This window comes from Dermacentor albipictus, chromosome 10 (genome assembly GCF_038994185.2).
Source record: "Dermacentor albipictus isolate Rhodes 1998 colony chromosome 10, USDA_Dalb.pri_finalv2, whole genome shotgun sequence".
Classification (NCBI taxonomy): Eukaryota; Metazoa; Arthropoda; class Arachnida; order Ixodida; family Ixodidae; genus Dermacentor; species Dermacentor albipictus.
In genome coordinates, this window is record NC_091830.1 from 48,610,324 (window position 1) to 48,626,970 (window position 16,647).

The following is a 16,647-nucleotide window of genomic DNA, read 5'->3' on the forward strand; positions in this document are numbered from 1 at the left end:
CCATATACGCAGACAAGTAAAAATAAAAGGTTGCTAAAGATTGCGCAACTGAGTGGCTGACTGACAGGTGAAATTCACTTGTTCAGGCTACTGCCATCGGAGCGCATGCAGGCTTGCGGCTGCGTGCAGATCATCGCCTCAGCCTTACTGTAAATTTGCTTTCACTTACTCTTTCCGGTTAAAAGTGAATCGCTGGTCAAAAAAGAGATATACTGTTTCATTTTTTTCCTATTTTCTCGTTTTGAAGCGAAAACACTCATCCATAACTTTAAAGTAGCAACAGTCTCGACATCGGCGACCTGAATGCTCATTTACACAAATAGCGAATTAAAAAAATGCACAAGGGTACCTTATCTAGAGGTCATGTCACTGGGAGTAGAGACCGACACCACGGGTCGACGAAAAGGCACCACATTGCCGATACACGTGGCAGGTTACTGAATGATGGTAGCACAATATATTATGGTCCTACAGTTCTCGCAACTATTTACACTGACCACAAGACAAGTACTCCGTGACCCACAATGAAACGGAAACAGAGCATGGTACACCAAGATTACATGACTTTCATGTAATAAGAAGTAGGATTTCACCAAACGAAAACCATGATAAGCCTTGGCCGACTAGCTGAAAACACAGTTATATCTATCTCTGTATGCACTTGAACTAAATAAAATTATTCGACCCAGATGTGCGTAGCATGAGATGATTAAAATCTTTGCGAGAATTTCGCATTTCATAACATGCATTTCTATGAAAGAGAAAGGATCATTTGTACGGCTTCCTTTGCTTAATGCCCTCCTCCCTTCCGGCATCTGCCATGGTTGCTGGGTGGATCGGTGTCTTGCCGGACACTGCAGAGTTGTTATAAAAATGCAGTCCCTGTAAGGGTCACTTGTTTTCCAAGTACACCATATATCACCACATAAGTTATGTGATTAAAATGTACCCCTGGGTATCTTAAGGACACATGACTTTCTTAATGAAATTGAGTGTGGTATTCCATAGTTACTATGAATTTCTGTAACTTCTTATATTTGGGCCACTCCACTCTTGGGCCACTGGATGTGGGTCGCTGCATGGTTGTGTGGCCGGCCAATCCTCCGGAATGACTATGTGCCACAGTGACATAAGGGATTTAAAAGCGCAAATGTGCTTAAATAATGTGTCGTAATTCTCTGCACTTGCACCTATCCACGCCATTATTCTCTTGACAAGCATCACGCATCGCTGCTTCCGCGCTTCACAGTGCGAGTTCACCGTAGTTTGTGTTAGCATTACCGCATAGCCTGTGACCAGTGTAATGCCTATCAGGAAGCAATGCACGATGTTAAGGATGTCAACAGTGTGGAGCTTAAACGTACGCATTTCTTGGGCTTACATGGCGCATAAAACAAAATCAAGGGCATATGTAGGTACTGCATTTACGTGAAAAGAATTTAATTGAACAGTTCACTTAAATTCTCCACACGCCTCAACGAGACAAAATTAAAAAGCACGCGCAGAAGCAGAAGAAGAAGAAGATGCCTCCCTCCCTGCCGGTCCGCACCCAGATTGCTGTCACCTGGAATTCCATATTCTGATGCAGTTCATACAAGTTTTCTAAATCTGAAGAGCAGCATCTCACCACCAGGCCATGGACCTCTTTCTACCACAGCGACTGGCCGGCGTCGATCTGCGAACAAGCAGGTCATGTGACTGCGAAGAAAGTTTCGGTTACGGGCCCTTCCAGAAGAGGATGCTCCTCCTGATTCTTCTGGGAGCATTCTCGGTTAATTGCCAAACCGTCGTGGTGTCCCTCGTCACCGGTGATGTCGACCATTGGTGCAAGCCGCTCGCTGAGTTCAACATCTCTGCAGCCGATTGGAAGAATATTGCCATACCGACAGAGGCCGACGGACGCTTCAGCCGCTGCCGCGTCTACGAACGCTGCAAGCCACCCGCTGGTCCTGCCGTGGCCGGCTGGTGGTTCAACAGATGCTTCCTCAGCGAACGTGAACTCCAAGACACCAACGACACACGCGACGCGCCCTGTGAAGAGTGGGAGTTCGACGTTCGCACGGCCGACACCAGCGCGCTGAGCTACTGGAACATGGTGTGCCAGCGACGTTTGCTGTCGGCCGCCATTTTCGCCTTCCAGAATACTGGTGCTGTCGTTTCGCTTATCCTTGTCGGAGCATTCGTGGACTACGTCGGCAGGAGAGCCATGCTCGTGGGTTCCGCTGTCGTGGTGGCGACCGGCACGGTATGCACCTTCGTCGCGAGAGGCTACGCGCAGTACGCTGTGGCGCGCTTCCTTACCGTGGCAAGTGTCTCAGTGCATACCGTTTTCGCCACTCTGATACCATTCGAGGTGATGACGCACGCGCACAGGCCGCAGCAACTCCTTTTCCTGCAGGTCATGGGCCTGGCGTTGTGCGAAGTTTGGACCGTAATCACCAAATCCATGGTCGTTGACTGGCGTCTGAAGCAAATCATCTACCTCGCCCCAACGGCTCTCCTGCTCCCTGCTTTGTTTACCGCGCGAGAGTCACCCCGTTGGCTCGTGGCGAAAGGAAGACTGGAAGCGGCAGAAGCAGTCATGATGCAGGGGGCCAAGACCAACAACGTCCCGATTGCGGTTACGGCCTCTCTCGTGGAGAAGCTCAGGGAACAGATCAGAAACCAAGTGGGTCGCGAAAGTGCAGACCGAGAAGGCCTCCTCGACTGTCGCTCCCTCCGACGTCGAGCCTTGGCCATGTTCGTTGTCTGCTTCTCTATATCGTTTGCCTTTTTCATCGACGCCTTCTCAACGGCCCAATATAAAGAATCTTGGATACCGACCCTCACGGTTGTCGTCACACTGGCGACGTACTTGGCGATGCACTTCCTGATGACCGGTGTCGCCCTTGTCAGAGTACTTACCGCTTGCTTCCTGCTGACGGGCGTCATACAATGCGCAATCAGTATCGCCGCTTACAGTGATTTCGGTATTATCGCCAAGACCTTGCTCGTGATGTCCAAGGGCATAACGAACGTACTTATCGTCCACTGTTTTACGTACCTCCTGGAGCTCTTCCCATCGGCCGTGCGGGCTGGCGTTGCCTGCTGGGGGCTCGCCAGTGGACATGTTTCGGGCATGTTCGCGGCAGTGATCCTCGTCCTGAAGCCGGCCGGACGCGAGGACGTGGTGTTTGCCTTCGCGGGACTGTTCCTCTTCGCCTCCCTGCTCGTCATCCGCGCCCTTCCACGGGCGACGGTGGTCGAGGAAGCCAGAATCGTGGCCAGGCGCCCATCAGACTCCAACAGAATGTCTATGCACCACATGAAGCGTACGCTCGAGGAACCGTGCCTACGCCAAAAGTGCAAGACCTCGAGCCTGGAGAGCTCCAGGTCCAGCAGGAAGAGTCGAACGAGCGGGAGCGCCAACAGTCCTGGCAGTTCTTGGATGCCCCGCCGACCTCAGACCGAGCGGGCGCCGCACTGAGGCAGCGGAAGCTTAGTGTAGATGGACTGTGCACGGTGTCGTGCTCGGGACTTGTGATAGTTTAATCCTATGTGCATATTAGCTAGACCTCGGCTTTATAAACGTTTCCTTACACTGGGCCGACAGAAAAAGAAGATAAAAAAACTTGCAGTTGTTCCAAGCATTGTACTCGTTTTCCGGCCTGGTCAAATCGGGCTTGGCTCTTTGTCGACTCACTCACTCACTCACACAAACACACACACACACACACACACACACACACACACACACACACACACACACACACACACACACACACACACACACACACACACACACACACACACACACACACACACGCACACACACAAAGGCACGCACAAACACACACACAGGCACGCACACAAACACGCACGACCTTTGCTGTTAATTTGGGCGAAGTTGATAAAGGTACACTTAATTAAGGTAGCTTTAAGGCACTCGAACCAACGACATTTAGTAGGAAAAAAGTAATGAGAAGTAACGACGCGTTCGAATGAGAATGTCAAGTAATTTGATGGATGTCTTTTCAGCGTGCAGGGTCTTAGGCGCACGTTAAATTGGCTGTCAATTTTTTGTGGTAGTCATTGTGCGCAGCAATGTCACGTGACACTTACTGGCATTTTAGAGGGTGTGTGTGGGCCTTCATGAAACTTCCAGGTCATTTTTCGTTGTCCCGTGTTTTTTTGCCAATTAATTTACGGACGCTCGAGACGCGTTCGCGCCGTCGCCGTTGGCGTCGTGTGCTGTCGCGGTATCGACGCGAGGCAGGGTTAGAAGGCATGCAGATAATGCGCTGTGCCGTTTGGCTGAAGAAAAAAATGGCTGTGGCTTAGCTAAGGTTAAGCCCAGGATGCGAAGCATACTAGCCTTCATTTTAACGCGACAGCGTTAAGGAGCTCGTGTCGCAGAAAAGCCGGTGTCGCCGGCGTGGGTTCAGGCGTGCGGCGCTTGCTCAGGCGCACATTTCGTTGTCGCGCCGAACGCTGCGTTGCTCGACGCTCACCGCGTCCGATGCGGGGCGCGTAGTCGCTGCGCCGTAGCAAAGCCACCTAGAAACAGTCTCTGTAGCACGCCGCAACCTTCGCTTCTCATTCCAACGAGCAGCTCTGTCTCCAGGAGGCATCTCACCTCGTGAGTGTCTAGCAGAGGCAAGCGCAGCTGCTTATATACCGCCGCGACGCCGCGAGCGACGGCGCGAGTTGTAGCCCCGTTTCTCCTCTGTCGTGACGTCACGGTGTCACGTGGTCAGCCTTGAAGGCGACGCCGCGAGCGACGGCGCGAGTTGGAGCCCCGTTTCTCCTCTGTCGTGACGTCACCGAGTCACGTGGTATTGAAGGCGACACCGCCGCGCCTGAGGAGCTGGGTTGAGCTCTAGTAATATGCTTCGCATAAAGAAAGTCGCCGAAACTGAGTCCACGCAACCGTCACGGTGCGCTCCAGCGGCGCCGTTGAAAAGAGGACAGCGTTCTCTGGCTTACGCTGCTGGCATAAGCGCTGTGGGCATATGCAACATCTATGCTGTGAGTGGAACGCGAAGTGCGATAGGTCGAGGTAAACTAATGTAACCATCTCTTTAGGTGTCATCGAGCGTCGGTGATTTCCTCCTGCTGTCTCGTATCATGCCCCGTCGAGATGTTAACTCCTGCAATGCCGTTGGCATTGCTCCTCATCGCGCCAGCTTTGCTGGAACGGCTTCGGCTCCGCGTTATACCGTTGTCCTGGCTATTGGGGGCGAGGAGTTACGGAGTCGCCATCTGTCGGAAGCGTGTCCCTTGTTGAGTATGAGGGATCACGCGGCGCGCTCCTCATAGGTTTCGCTTACGGCGCTCAATACAAACACCACCCGGCAGCCCTTCTGGACGTTTATGCAGGTACTCTCAAGACGAGGGAAGTTTTATGCGAAGCATATTACGAGAGCTCAACCCAGCTCCTCAGGCGCGGCGGTGTCGCCTTCAATACCACGTGACACCGTGACGTCACGACAGAGGAGAAACGGGGCTCCAACTCGCGCCGTCGCTCGCGGCGTCGCGGCGGTATATAAGCAGCGGCGCTTGCCTCAGCTAGACACGAGGTGAGATGCCTCCTGGAGACAGAGCTGCTCGTTGGAATGAGAAGCGAATGTTGCGGCGTGCTACAGAGACTGTTTCTAGGTGGCTTTGCTACGGCGCAGCGACTACGCGCCCCGCATCGGACGCCGTGAGCGTCGAGCAACGCAGCGTTCGGCGCGACAACGAAATGTGCGCCTGAGCAAGCGCCGCACGCCTGAGCCGACGCCGACGACACCGGCTTTTCTGCGACACGAGCTCCTTAACGCTGTCGCGTTAAAATAAAGGCTAGTATGCTTCGCATCCTTGGCTTAACCTTAGCTAAGCCACAGCCAGTTTTTTCACTGTCGATATAATAATCTTGGGCAAACGCAAAGCACAGAATCGTTTACAGACGCTATCTCTTTACTGAATACGTGCAGGGAGCGCCACTACACGCGGTCGCCGCGATGGAGTCTCCCGAACCGGCTTCTTGCTTGAAAGGTAGGAAAACGCTGAAAGTAAACTATATGAAATATGTTCATATAGTATGATGTCTGTATAACCAAATGGGGCATAACAGAATGAAACCGCAATGCAGCGATCGCACGGGTTCGCAGCGGTCGTCCGCGCGTTTGTATGCATGTGCACGCACAATGTTTTGCTTTCGCTGTGAGGAAGTTTTCGCACCGTGCCCTCAGCTTTAGGCCGCAGTATATGAGCATTTGACAGTATACTAACAGCCATTGTAGCGTGGACGCGATCATAACTGTTCGAAAATAATTTCGTTAGAGACTTCGACGCCTACGGCGACTGTGATGTGCCGTCGCGGCGATTCAATATTTTTGTGTCTTCTAAATTCTTGGACATTTCAATTTTATTTCTTAAGTTGCGTCGCACTGTATGTTTATCGGTCTTCTCATCGTACGATTTCCCTTTGCTTTTTTTTTGTAATCCAGCGCATTAATTCTTAACGCGAACATGACCATATGCCATGCCTTTCTTTAATGTGCGTCTTACCGCTCCCTTTCCATTGCAATGGAAGTGCCAGTATCTAGCATGAACAAGTTCATAGACCAAACCGTCCTCACATTAGCCGGGCAGCGGGCGCAGGCGAGCGTCTCAGTGCGCGTTTTCTGCTACTCACCGAACATTGCGCAGTCCCGGCGCCGCAGCAGAAATCTTCCTCGGGTGTGTGCTTGCCGCATACCCGAGTTCTAGCTCATGGCTGTCTGCCGTTTCTAAGTTTCCACAGCCAAGCTTCACGCAGCTCCTTGCGCTGCGGCTACGTGTGAATAAGGCTGACACCGGGCTCCTTTGCGTACATCTGGTTCCGCTGCACCGAGGAGTAGCCTACCATGCTGCACGCCTCCAAAGGCAGCCACTGCCTGTTATAGTAGTTTCAGATGTTGTCAAGTTGACACTCAAGGCGGTAAAGCCTCACCACTTAATCAGAACCGCGGCGCTGGTGGGGCTTCGAACTTTCGTTTTCAGATCGCCTCGGCGCTTCCGAAGCAGCCGACGCAGTCGCTGTGTCCACGTGATCCCTCATGCCACGTCACGCCGACGGTGGCGTCAGCTTTTCCAGATGTGCAGCTTGCCCGCAATACACGTTGCTATCGCTTTCAATGCTATGCCTTCGGGCGAAACTGCTAAATTTGTTTGGGCCACTTACAATTATGCTCGTTTTTTGGCTATATACAAATGTACTCTTTCTCCCTTCTCTCTGTGTATAACGTGACGTGAACTGTAGCGCAAACGGGAATCCATCGAACCTTATTTGGTTTGCTTTCGTGGCTATGGATGTGGCTCAACCACTACGCGGGATCGGCCGTGAATCGGGCGGCAACAGGCAAAAGGGAAGGACAACTTGAATGGAATTACCTAATTTAAGGAGAACATAATAAGTCAATGCTAAGCGTTATTATCAATTGTAAGGCTACGGTGATTGACAACAAATTCAAATTTGAGGCTAAACATATTTTTTTTTATGCTGAGGATAGAAACACCTTTCCTGTTGTTGTTGTTGTTGTTGTCTTGAGTCTCCGTGGCGCAGGCCCACATTGAATATTGGCCATGAATCAAGTGGGTATGAGAAACTGACAAGAAGAGGGTAACTAACCATTTGTACAGTGAAACCACCGTTCCCCTCGCCTCTGTGTCCAGACACACGTTTAAGCTCACCGAGACGAGACCTCTTGAAGTGGCCTGGCTCGCATCCAAACCCTCACTACTGAGTGATGATGATCGCGATACAACAACAACAACAACAACAACAACAACAACAACAACAACAACAACAACAATAATAATAATAATAATAATAATAATAATAATAATAATAATAATAATAATTTGTCTGCATGAAACACAAATAACAAATAGGACACGACTCTCCAATCGACACTCGCTTGTTGGACTGTGCCCGGAAGAAGACAGCAGCAGAAGCACACTAATAACCCTGTATTACATCACATCACATGATTATGAGTTAGGGAGTGAGTGAATAAGCTTTTATTGGGTCCAGCGTCACGCGATGAATCGCGCACCCGGCTAATCCCACGGCCAAGGTCAAAGTGTAGTATCTGTTCTTAGCAGCTTAATCTAACATGATTATGCTGAATCTCAACAAAAATTTGAAAAGACGTCAACAAGAAATGCAACATTAAGAAATCAAGCATTGAATAAATTACAACGCAGAATTCAAATAATATAGTTACAAACAGCAAATATTAATAGAAATGGCTCGGAAATACCCCGTCATTCAGCGGTTAGAACTGAGTGATTAAATGACGCTTGGTAGTGACATGAAAGTATCGAAACATAAAAACTTAAGTGACCAAAGCGGGTAACGCTTCTAGGGGGTACAAATACAGGATTATGTATTTTAACTGGCGCATGAGAATATGGCGCACAAGAAAATCACTAGACCAGATCTTTCTGCAAATGACAATGTGCATATAACGTTTAATACGATGAGCAGGAAATCACTTTCGATCCAGGGAAGACAGGGGCTACTAAAGCAGGTTAGTTGAAGGTAACATGGAAATATATGTATGTTGTAGCGCCTAGGTAATCTGACTCTTGTCACTATCATCATTGTAGCCGTCATCATCACCAGCCCTTTTACGTACATTACCGGAGGAAGGCTCTCCTGCAGATCTCCAAGTACTCCTGACCTGCGTCTACCAAACGCACATTTACAGTCTTCAGAAGTGTCCTAATTTCAACGATCGTCCTGATTCTCTGCATGGTTTAGCCCGCCAAGCCTGCGTTTTTGGTGCGGTGAAGTGAGTAGAGCACTGGCCGGGCCCGGGCCGACCTGAAAGCCCGGGCACGGGCCCTCCGATGCGTGTTTTAGCGTGCCCGCGCAGTGCTCTAATCGCAACAAGCAACTGATCTACACAGCAAGACGCGGTGATTTCGGAATTCGCTTGCACGGATCCCGGATTAGAGTGCTTCGTGGCGCGTCCTCGGTGCGGTGTTTGTTTCACGAAAACCGGTAAAATACCGAGTGTGGTCTCCAAGGGAGCAGGGCTGCGCCACTCTTCGATGATGATTAAACTTTAAGCGGTGCGGCGACAAATAGTCGCCTAGCCTGCTTGAGCAAATTGAATAATTTGTCGAAATTTATCAATATTGTACTTTCCCTAAGTCTTTTAATCTTTTTTTCTCTCTTCCTTAACACATCTTTATTAGCTTGTATAGTTAACTATGCCTGCAAAGCCTGCTTCCCCCCTCCCCCCAAATACTCTAAACGTCTCCTCCTCAATGGTTTAATCCACCTTAAATACCGGCTCTTCTGAAAGATGCACGTTTCCTACGGGTGTCGCTGGGTTCACTTTCGATTAAGTTGTGCTAAGTTGTCTCCGGATTTTCTTTGCAAGGATCTGACACATGCCTCATCCCGATGTGAACATATGATCCGGTATGTATTTCTCTTTAGGGAACCAGCTCAGGCCTAAACTAGCCAGGTATACTGTTCTTGGCATTACACTACAGAGATTGCTTTCTAATTTCTTCCTTGCCATCACTTTCAACCTCCGTGGTTTTTTCTGTTTCCATTCTTTGTCTCCAATTCACCGCCTCTCTTTCTCTCACTTTCTTTTTGTGGAATCCCATTTGTCTACTTACACTTTCATTCACCCTATGCCAGGTTGCCAACTTTCTTGACCTCTTCCTCTATTCAGTGAGCCCGCTTTTGAGGTACACTTATTTTGTACATTATAGCCGGTTCACTAGCATGTTCACCAGTGTTACCAAGTCTTTCTTGAAAACCAATTTTTCTCTGCCCTACCCTGACTCCAAAGGGGACCAACCCATGTCACCATGCATTGTCTCATTTGTGGTTTTGATTAACTTCTAGAGACCTCTACACGCCGATCGCCATCACGTAGTACCAAACGACGTCAAATGTTCTGCCGTGTTACGGAGAAGCTAACTTTACGGACGCAATACCGACTTTTTTTTTTATCTGGTGCCATTACCATCGCAATGCGGCGCTAGTGAGAAGCGAGCGTGCGTTTCATCAATCGGCTGCGTAATCGGAGGATATCGGTGGTGTCCTCTCGTATTACGTGGTGGTCTGCCAAGAGCCACGAAATAATGGCCCAACTTTTGTGCTAGCAGAGTCCCATGTTCTGGTATGACCAGTCGTAGCGCGGCCGAATGTGCAAACCGCGTGGAAAGCGACAAAACCTTTTTGTACAAGTTAAAATTGTTCGAGAAGCTGCTGCAGCTTGAATTAGTGTGGGCTCGCAGATTTCCTTCCACTGAAGCGCTGCTTCTTCCACTGAAGCGCGAGAGGGAATAGTAAAATGTGTTTTAGATAAAATGCGCGCGTGTCTCATGTCAAAAAACGTTTCACTCGATGCATTTGCACCACATCGATCGGACAGCATAGCTGCCGTGAACGACGGTTTGGGATCACTGACGCTCTGCTGGCGGTCGCTACCGTGCCCACAGGGCGCAATAGAAGTGGTTCCCTTCTCGACGATTCTATATAGAGCCACTGTCTTCGCGCAACGTGGCTCTCTTACGTCAGGGTACGTAACTGCGGCAATGCCTTCGATTCCTCCATGGTGCTTGAGTCGCACTGCAGTAAACCTCACAATGCGAAGACTTCAGAGAAAGTCGGAACTCTGCCGCCGCCACGCGTCCCTCCCGCGTCAACTAGTTCTGCCCCCGTTTTTCTGCACAACGATTGGTCTCCCGGCCGTTGCGCTTGGAAATGCGTGGCTCTTGCGTTTTGCTTGTGTTTTTCTTTTTCGGTAGCGCCATTTTTCTCCTCAGCTCGAGTGGCTCGGCACCTCAGCTTGGCGTAGCGAGCGTTGTACGTTGTTTCCTGCTCTCTGTGCTAGCGCTATGTCGCGCTGTTGCGCATATAACTGCAGCAAGAAGCCTGAAGATCAGCGTTTTTACAACGTGACATTACACGGTGGCTCTAGTAGCACCGCTATTTACACCTACACCTTTCGATACTCCGGTGCGCAATGAACCTGGACAGGCCGGCCCGAGAGGATCTCCAAGCTCCCAGGGCGCTGGTCCTCAAATGAACCTGACAACTACCGCCGCTTCACCGAGAACAATTACAGCTCTGACAGCGCGAAATTCAGGTTCACGTGCCGAGTGTTAGAGAGGACTTCACTCTCTTGTTGAGGGCGGCGACTGGTGCACTCGTTGGATCAGTCACATGATAAGTCACAGTCAAGATAGGTACACGTGTAAACGTGTGCTTGTCTTTATCGGGTGACCACGTTTTGCCGCCTAACAAATGTGATCGCACAGCGCGGGACGCGCCTACGTGTATCCGAAGTTTCTGGAAAGTTATCGATGCTTCTATCCGCTGTCTGTTGTCGCCGAACCTTGTGTTATCTGATTTCATCGCCTGACGGGAATGGTGTAGAATGTTGTAGAAGGCACGCGGATCCCAATGATTAGTCTGGAACTTCGACGACTGCTGTATAAAAGCCGACTCGCTTGACCCGCTGATCAGATTTTCGACGATCGCCGACTGTGTTCACCGCTGTCGCGGTTCTTTGAGTGTAGCCTGTTTCTGAGGGCACAAGTTCCCCCAATAAAACGCTAGTTTCGTCTTTCCCAGTTTGGCTGCTTTCTTTGCCGTCACTACCACGTGACAATGGGCAGGTTGCAAGTGCATAGGCGGCGCCCTGTCTTTCCGACCCCTAGCGCCATCTGACGAATAGTTGCGCGAATGTGGTAGGATAACTCACGGCGTCAGCAGCCCGCGCTGCGTGTTTGGCGTCCTGCCAAACGGTAGCGATGGCGCTAAACAGCGTGCCTATATTAATTTTAACCGGGTTTCGGGAATTACAAGATCTTCATAGCATTTTTCGTGAAAAGAATTTAGAGAAAGGAAGTCGTCTATTTGAAGTGGGGCACGTCTACAACGCGAGGGAAGTGTTGAACTCGCACTAATAGGAAGTGACTGCTAAGTTTATTCCGCAAACGAAAAATAATGCACCAGCGAGATGCGTGAAGCTCAGCGTAAGTTACTTCGTTATCTACGGTGTGGACGCATGAAATTATAGGCGACATTGATTCTTGAAGATCGGCGACAGCAGACAAATCCTAGCGGTGAGCTGCGATTGCCGTGCTGGCATCGCAGGGAAGTGCAAGGACGCCGCGGTAGTTTCCCTGTACATACAGGACGGCAAATACGAATCCAAAACATCTCATCCAGGAACGTGGAGCGTACGAACGACTCGTAAGACCTACCAGAGGTATTCTAACGTTGCTCTCCCCAAACACAGAAAAAAGGGGATGAACTTACCAGTTGTGTTAGACTACGCTGGGAAAATATTTTCGCCCAAGTTACTGGAAGTGCGATACTCTTATGTTGCGATTTTTTCAGTGCGTGCAAAGGAGGTTCCAATAAACCACGTTGTCAAAAATTTTGGTTATCTCAACTGCCCCTTCGTTGATAATATGCTGGGCGCAGAAGGGCGTATGCCAGCTCAGCCGGCTGCAACCCCTCCTCAAATCTCTCAGCAAGCCCTAGCGCTGTTTGAATGGGAGAGGATTGGGAAAGAGTTCCACAGTTTCACTGCAGTACAGTGTGGGAACAAACTACTTTGTTTGCTGCATATCCTGGTACGCACTGCAGGCAGTGGCGTAGCAACGGGGGGGGGGCGGGTCCAAGGGGCCTGTGTGGGGGTGTCATATACGTCTGGAGACACACGGAAATTGTTGATAACCTCACCTTCCTCGAATAAACCCGGGGGAGGGGGGTAGGGGACAGAAGACCTATGGGCCCCGGGTGCCAGAAGACCTAGCTACGCCACTGACTGCATGTGTCCCGTTGCTGCCATCATTGCTGTAAAAGCAAAGAATTCAGCGTTATAACGCACTTGACATAACGCCGGAGCATAAAACAGCTTATGCCGTCTGACGAGCGCTATCCAGTGTTGACGCCGTTCTGCTTCATACGGTCGGCTTGGAAACCTGTAAAACTTTGTTCCTCGTGAGTTGGTGTACGTGCTGTTGCAGCCCACTACTCAACAGCTCGGTTTACACTTCGGCATTGCTCAGAAAAGGCAACAGCTACGCGCCAAACAGTGCACATGCAGGCTTTCCGAACGCAAGCGGGCCGGTCGTATCCTGCCGGTTCCGCGCTCGCCGCCGCGAGGGGCGCCCTAGTAGGCGCGGGAACTACGTTCGCAACCTGCCTATATCATAAGGGTACGCCATCCTCGTTCCCTCCCACTTGCCTCTAGCCTTCCATTACCCCATACAAAAGAAGGGTCACTTTGCTACCAGGTGCCCATACGTGTAGAAGTGTCCGTGAAATATCACAAGTAAAACCCTGGACAGAAGGTGGCGACGTTAGTGCGACTATCGCAATCGATCTTACAATTGTGTGAGTAAGTGGTGAAGTGTTTTATAAGATATGATGAATAATGATTGATTGGTTTTATTCAGGACAAACATGTTTCGATAATATATTTTATTCACGCATCTGAATCGCTATAGCTTCATCCATTATGACGATTATTGTTATTATGATGATGGCAGTAATACGATAGAGAAAGTTGTGATCAGTAAAAGTGCATAGTGTTTATTGAGTAGATTGACAAGCTGTATTTTATTGTTGTATATACATTTCTTCGCATACATTTTCTTTATATATACATATGTACACAAAGATACATATTAAGAAGGGTCTTGTTGGTACTCCGGCACCAGCACTGGTCGAAGGCATGGCATCGCCATGTGTGACATAGCCATTGAATGAATTGCCTTAATGAATAGCCATTGCAACTTGGTTGGAAAGGCCAATCATTAAGCGGACGCGCTCGACTTTGATGGGGTGCTATCGCTTTACTATAAGGATATAATGCTACACGTTCCTTGTGTCATCTTGACGCACTAATTCTGGGAGATTGGACAAGAATGAGCGCATGCCACAATCGTATACCCAGTGACCTAAGTTGTCTACTAAGCGAGGCAGCAGTCATCAGCAAGTATATTCTGGCATATAACCAGTGGCTCAAGCTAGTACTTAACTTGGGTCACAGGCATGTGAAAGAGGTTAGATACGAACAGCATACTAATAGCGCTAAGGAAGGACTCCAGAACAAGGGGGCAGCGGGATTATGGAGTACGGAGTACGACGCAGTCTACACTAGATGCGAGGCGTAGGGAAAAAGGCGGTTTATGTTGCAGACACATGTTAGAAATTGATCATACCGATGCATGAAAAATACAAAAATAGAGAATAACTTCTACTTCCTGAAAACTTAGATTCAAGGCAAGGCTACCTTAAAAAAGCTGATTTAGAACTGATACAGGCATAGTGGGGGTAGCTTCGTAAAGTTCGAGAAGACGACAGCACCAATGGGTGGCGCACAGTCCTCGTGCTGCTTGTCACTTCTGCACGCGGTCGGTGGAAGAGCCACGGGATGTCTTAGAACTGCGAGAAATTCTTCTGGCACCGCCTTTGCGGCTCTTCCTTCTGGAGGCCCTGGAGCTGTCCGAGCTTGTAGTCTTGAGCGCCTTTTCTTCGGTTTGCCGCTCCAGCGTCTGCTTCATGTGGTCCAAGGTCATTCTGGTGGAGTCCGAAGCTCGCCTTGTCAGGATTTTCGCTTCCTCCACCACCGTAGTGCGTGGCAGGGCACGGATGACATGCAGACAGGCGAAGAGCAGCAGTGCCGTCCCGGCAAAGAGCACTTCTTGGCGTACGGTCGGCTTCAGTACGAAAATCATGGACGCGCACGTGGCCGCTACGCGCCCACTGGCCAGCGCCCAGCAGAGTGCGCCACCACGTACGGCCGACGGGAACAGCTCCAGCACGTATGTGATGCAGTGGATGAGAATCACGATTGACGTGCCCTTGGATAGCACGAGCAAAACCTTGGTGATAGCGCCGAGTCTGGCACAGGCGGCGATACTCAGCGCGCATTGGATGATGCCCGTCAGCACAAAGCAACTGGTAAGTACCGTAATAAGGGCGATGCCGGTTATCAGGAAGTGCATGGCGGCGTATGACAACAGCAAGACCACCACCGTGAGGCCCGGGATCCAGAACTCCCCCAAACGCGCCGTCGAAAAAGCGCTGACGTAAAAGACGAACGATATGCAGAAGCAGACAGAGAACATGGCCAACCCTCGACGTCGGAGGGAGTGACAGTCGATCAAGTCGTCTTTTTCTGCGCCTTCCTGACCCTTGCGTTTTTCGACTTGTTCCCTGAGTTTTCGCACGAGACAGGCGGTGGTCGCAAGCGGGAAGTTGTTCGTATTGGCAGCCTCCATCATGACTGCTTCTGCCGCGTCCAGCCTTCCTTTCGCGACAAGCCAGCGGGGTGACTCTCGTGCTACAGACAAAGCAGGGAGCAGGAAAGCCATCGGAGCAAGGAAGATGACCTGCTTCAGACGCCAGTCGACGACTATAGATTTGACGATGGCTTTCCATACCTCGCCTATCGCAGAACTGACAACCGCCAGGAACAGGCCCTGTTGTGGCCTGTTTGTGTGCGTCATGACCTCGAATGGAATCAGGAAGGCAAAAGCCGCGTATACGGCGACGCTGCCCCCGTTAACGAAACGTGCCGCAGCGTAACGCACGTAACTTGTCTCCACCAGGGTCCACACCGTGCAGGTCACCACCGCCACGGCGGAGCCCACGAGCATGGCTCTCCTGCCGACGTAGTCCGCGAACGCTCCGAGCAGGGTAAGCGACACGACAGAACCGGTATTCTCCAGAGTGACAAGGGCTGCCGGCAGCAAACGTCGGTGGCACACCATGTTCCAATAACTCACCGCACTGGTCTCGGCCGTCAGAACGTCGTAGTCCCACTCGTCACAGGGCGCGTCGCTTGTGTCGTTGGTGTCTTGGAGTTCACGCGCGCTGAGGAAGCATCTGTTGTACCACCAGCCGGCCACGGCAGGTCCAGCGGGTGGCATGCAGCGTTCGTAGACGCGGCAGCGGCTGAAGCGTCCGTCGGCCTCTGTCGGAATGGCAATATTCTTCCAATCGGCTGCAGAGATGTTGAAGCCGGCGAGCGGCTTGCACCAATGGTCGACGTCACCGGTGACGAGGGGCACAACGGCTGTTTGGGTATTAAGTGAAAAGAATCCCAGAAAAATAAAAAGGAGCGTCCTCTTCTGGAAGGGCCCGTGGCCGAAGCCTTCTTCGCTGTCAAACGATTCGCTTGTTCGGAGATCAGCGCCGGCCAGTCGTTTCGGGAGCAAGAGGTCCATGGCCTGGTTGTAACGTGCGGCACTTGCGATTTAGAAGGCTTGAACGAACTATATGTAAGTACTTCAGACGAGAGCTATCTGTACGGGCCGACAGAAGGAAGGCGTTGTTTTCTTCTTCTTGAACGGGCGTTTTTGATTGTGTCTCGTTGTCGCGTGACCTTAGACGGGGTCTTCTTTTTTTATTCCTATTTACTGAACAAAATGTCGTTAATGTGCTTTAAACTATGTTGTCCTTCACTGTCACACAGAAAAAATATATATATTGATAACTGCAGCACCCAGAAATGAATAATGAATCTCATCAATGTCTATGTTTTTGTCTGCAATGACATCGCTAGCCTAGATCATATGCTCTGGCGTTGCCCCTCGTTACGAGGCACAGAAGAAATCAATGAAGACAAGTGGCTCTCCGCTATC

At 50.4% G+C, this 16,647-nt stretch overlaps 2 protein-coding genes across 2 annotated transcripts; one reads left to right on the top strand and one right to left on the bottom strand.

Annotated features, from left to right (window-relative positions):
- The first annotated feature begins 1,636 nt into the window (after positions 1–1,636).
- On the top strand, positions 1,637–3,466 carry LOC139050320 (solute carrier family 22 member 7-like). The gene has a single exon (XM_070526553.1). The coding sequence runs from the start codon at positions 1,637–1,639 to the stop codon at positions 3,464–3,466; it is 1,830 nt and encodes a 609-aa protein (XP_070382654.1).
- Positions 3,467–14,397: 10,931 nt separating this feature from the next.
- Positions 14,398–16,230, bottom strand: LOC139050321 (solute carrier family 22 member 7-like). The gene has a single exon (XM_070526554.1). The coding sequence runs from the start codon at positions 16,228–16,230 to the stop codon at positions 14,398–14,400; it is 1,833 nt and encodes a 610-aa protein (XP_070382655.1).
- Positions 16,231–16,647: the final 417 nt, after the last annotated feature.

Bases quoted from the DNA above. Each gene is read 5' to 3' on its own strand.
- LOC139050321 (XM_070526554.1), bottom strand. From the start codon at position 16,230: ATGGACCTCTTGCTCCCGAAACGACTGGCCGGCGCTGATCTCCGAACA.
- LOC139050320 (XM_070526553.1), top strand. From the start codon at position 1,637: ATGGACCTCTTTCTACCACAGCGACTGGCCGGCGTCGATCTGCGAACA.